The following is a 2,339-nucleotide window of genomic DNA, read 5'->3' on the forward strand; positions in this document are numbered from 1 at the left end:
GGTGATGAACTGATCACCATGAAGCAGCTGAGCAACCTCCATGGCATCCTCAAAGTTCTTGTTCACTGGTGTGAATCCACAAACACAGAGTAAACGAGTCTGGGCTTTGGGAGTGAAATCTAGGGTGATCATGATGTGGACAACTGACGCCTTGTGAATCCATTTGTTTATGCACCAGAGGTAGTCTTCAGCATGGATTCCAGGGCCCTTTGGAGGGAGAAGTAGGTGAGGGGGAGTAGTCATCATCATCCTCCAGCTCGTCTACCAAACAGTTTCCATCCTCATGCTCGGGATCAAGTGTGTCAGGCAAGTGATTCCTCGAAGGTGAGTGGTGGCTCGTCATCATCATTGTCAACATCTTGCTGGAGTGCGACAGCATTGGGTGGAGGTGCGAGGAGTGAGCTGTCTTCATCATCATCCTCGTGAATAGCAGGGTACCTGCTCCCACCAAAGATGCACAATAGGTCTATGCCTGAGCCTGGGGAAAATAGTGTCTCAAAGTCGTATGCAGAGGAAGGTATCTGTGAGTAAGAGAGAATGGCAATGACCTTGTCCCTCCCTTGGTGCCATACACTTGGAAGGTCACAATGACCCGCAACAACGTCACCAACCCACATAAAATGGCTGACGTGGTCGACACCATCTGCTCGTTTGAGATTCAACCGACGATGGCCATGAGAGAGGTCAGAATTGCATGCATAGACTCCTCTGATATCTCAGGCAGTGCCAAGACAATCAAGCACTTGTTTGTAGTTCATCGTGTTATTGTGACCCCACACATTCGGAGAAATGCAAACTCGAGTTTGAGGGCATCGTCCCCAGCATCAAGAAAGAAAAAGCATTCAGATGGATCAAGCTTCTGCTGCTTCAGGATGCAGAAGACCATGTTCTTGGCAAATGTCTTGGAGTCATAGTATAGCTGGTTAGGCATCAGCCCACATCGTTGATCATGGTAGCATGCGAAGAGGAGATGAGTCGAAGCGGCTCAGGTGCACAACTTGCTCTGTCAATGAGAAGTTGACATCAATGAATGGATTGAGGAGACTGCGGAGAATTTTGGCTAGAAGTTTGATTGCATCGAAGTCAGCAATCACATTAACATTGTTGGGGAGGTTCGGCAGTGATGCGAGTTTAATGACAGCACCCATGAGTTCAACTGCACGAGGCACGTCCTGGGGATCATCGGGGTAAACAAGCTTCTGAGAATGACTTTCATCTACATCAGGAAGCCAGACAAGGTAGCATTCGATCATGGTTGCATTGATGCAGCAACCATTGTTGAGATGCATACCAGCACGAGATCGGAGCAGGGTACAATAGCCTATGAAAGTGTCAGTAGATATTGAAGTACTAGTCATGAAATACGAACATTTCATGATATGTTTGTAGTCAAAGTCCAGTGTCACTTCACCTGGACCAGTGAAGAGATTAAGGCCAGGAATATTGGACAATGTACCATAAAGTGGTGAGAAGGGTGAGAGTGGCATGTGTACAAATGTCTTGTGACCAGCCTTGCGGTGAGTAGCAGTCACCATCAGTTGCAAATGACCAAGCTGGTCCAACCTGCTGAGCTGCTCCAGAATTATCCCAGGATTCGAGGATAGTCTTGAAAATGAACTCCATGTCAGCAGTGCTCTCACTCTTGCAAGTGGGCGCTGCAAGGACAGGATAAACTCCCTCTTCGCCAAATATGTGAGCGCCCACAACAGTAACCTCCTTCCCAACATGAACCTTCTGAGACTTCAGCGCCTCAGCAATCCCAAGTGCAGACTGATACAGTGGCTCAAAAAACTGTCCGCATGTTTTCACATTTTTCACTATCTATGATATTGTGTGAGAATATACAAACACATCAAGGACATGCTGGTACCACATTGTAGTACTACTTCAGGGCTTCCAATTGAGCCCTATGGCATGGGAATCGGTTGAGATATGGTGGAGATATAAGGCTTACAAAACTGATGACTCATGTGGACAGTTTTTTGACTCAAGTATTTTACAGTGATAATCAGGTATTCCAGTACATTGTATGTAGACAGCTGCCTCCTCCTGTGCTGTTTCAGTCAATCATCATGCTGACACCATGTATTTTTGTCAGTGCAGCATTCTGATGAGGAACAAGAACAAGATTCTTGTGGTAATGGTTGAGATCCAACCAATAGTTGGAATTATTTCGACGAAAGACATGTGGTTGCAGAGAGTGCATAGTGATGGAAGGGTAAGCCACTGGTTTAAGGCATAAAGCAGAGGCCGGCCACCAAGCCAGACAACAAGAACAGCAAGGTCAATTGCCTCTTGACTGTGCCCTCGTGGTTGGTAACCACACTTGATGGCCTCTT

General features: G+C 46.7%; 1 protein-coding gene across 1 annotated transcript; it reads right to left on the reverse strand.

Moving 5' to 3' along the window:
* Nucleotides 1–302: 302 nt before the first annotated feature.
* On the reverse strand, nt 303–1,875 carry EDB91DRAFT_1249111 (uncharacterized protein; the record flags this gene model as incomplete). The annotated part of the gene is made up of 6 exons (XM_041323028.1): nt 303–708; nt 780–919; nt 996–1,321; nt 1,370–1,511; nt 1,564–1,791; nt 1,846–1,875. 6 exons carry the CDS (start codon nt 1,873–1,875, stop codon nt 303–305), a joined length of 1,272 nt encoding a protein of 423 aa, XP_041176429.1.
* Nucleotides 1,876–2,339: the final 464 nt, after the last annotated feature.

This window comes from Suillus paluster, assembly GCF_016628075.1.
Source record: "Suillus paluster strain FC165 chromosome Unknown EDB91scaffold_31, whole genome shotgun sequence".
NCBI lineage: Eukaryota > Fungi > Basidiomycota > Agaricomycetes > Boletales > Suillaceae > Suillus > Suillus paluster.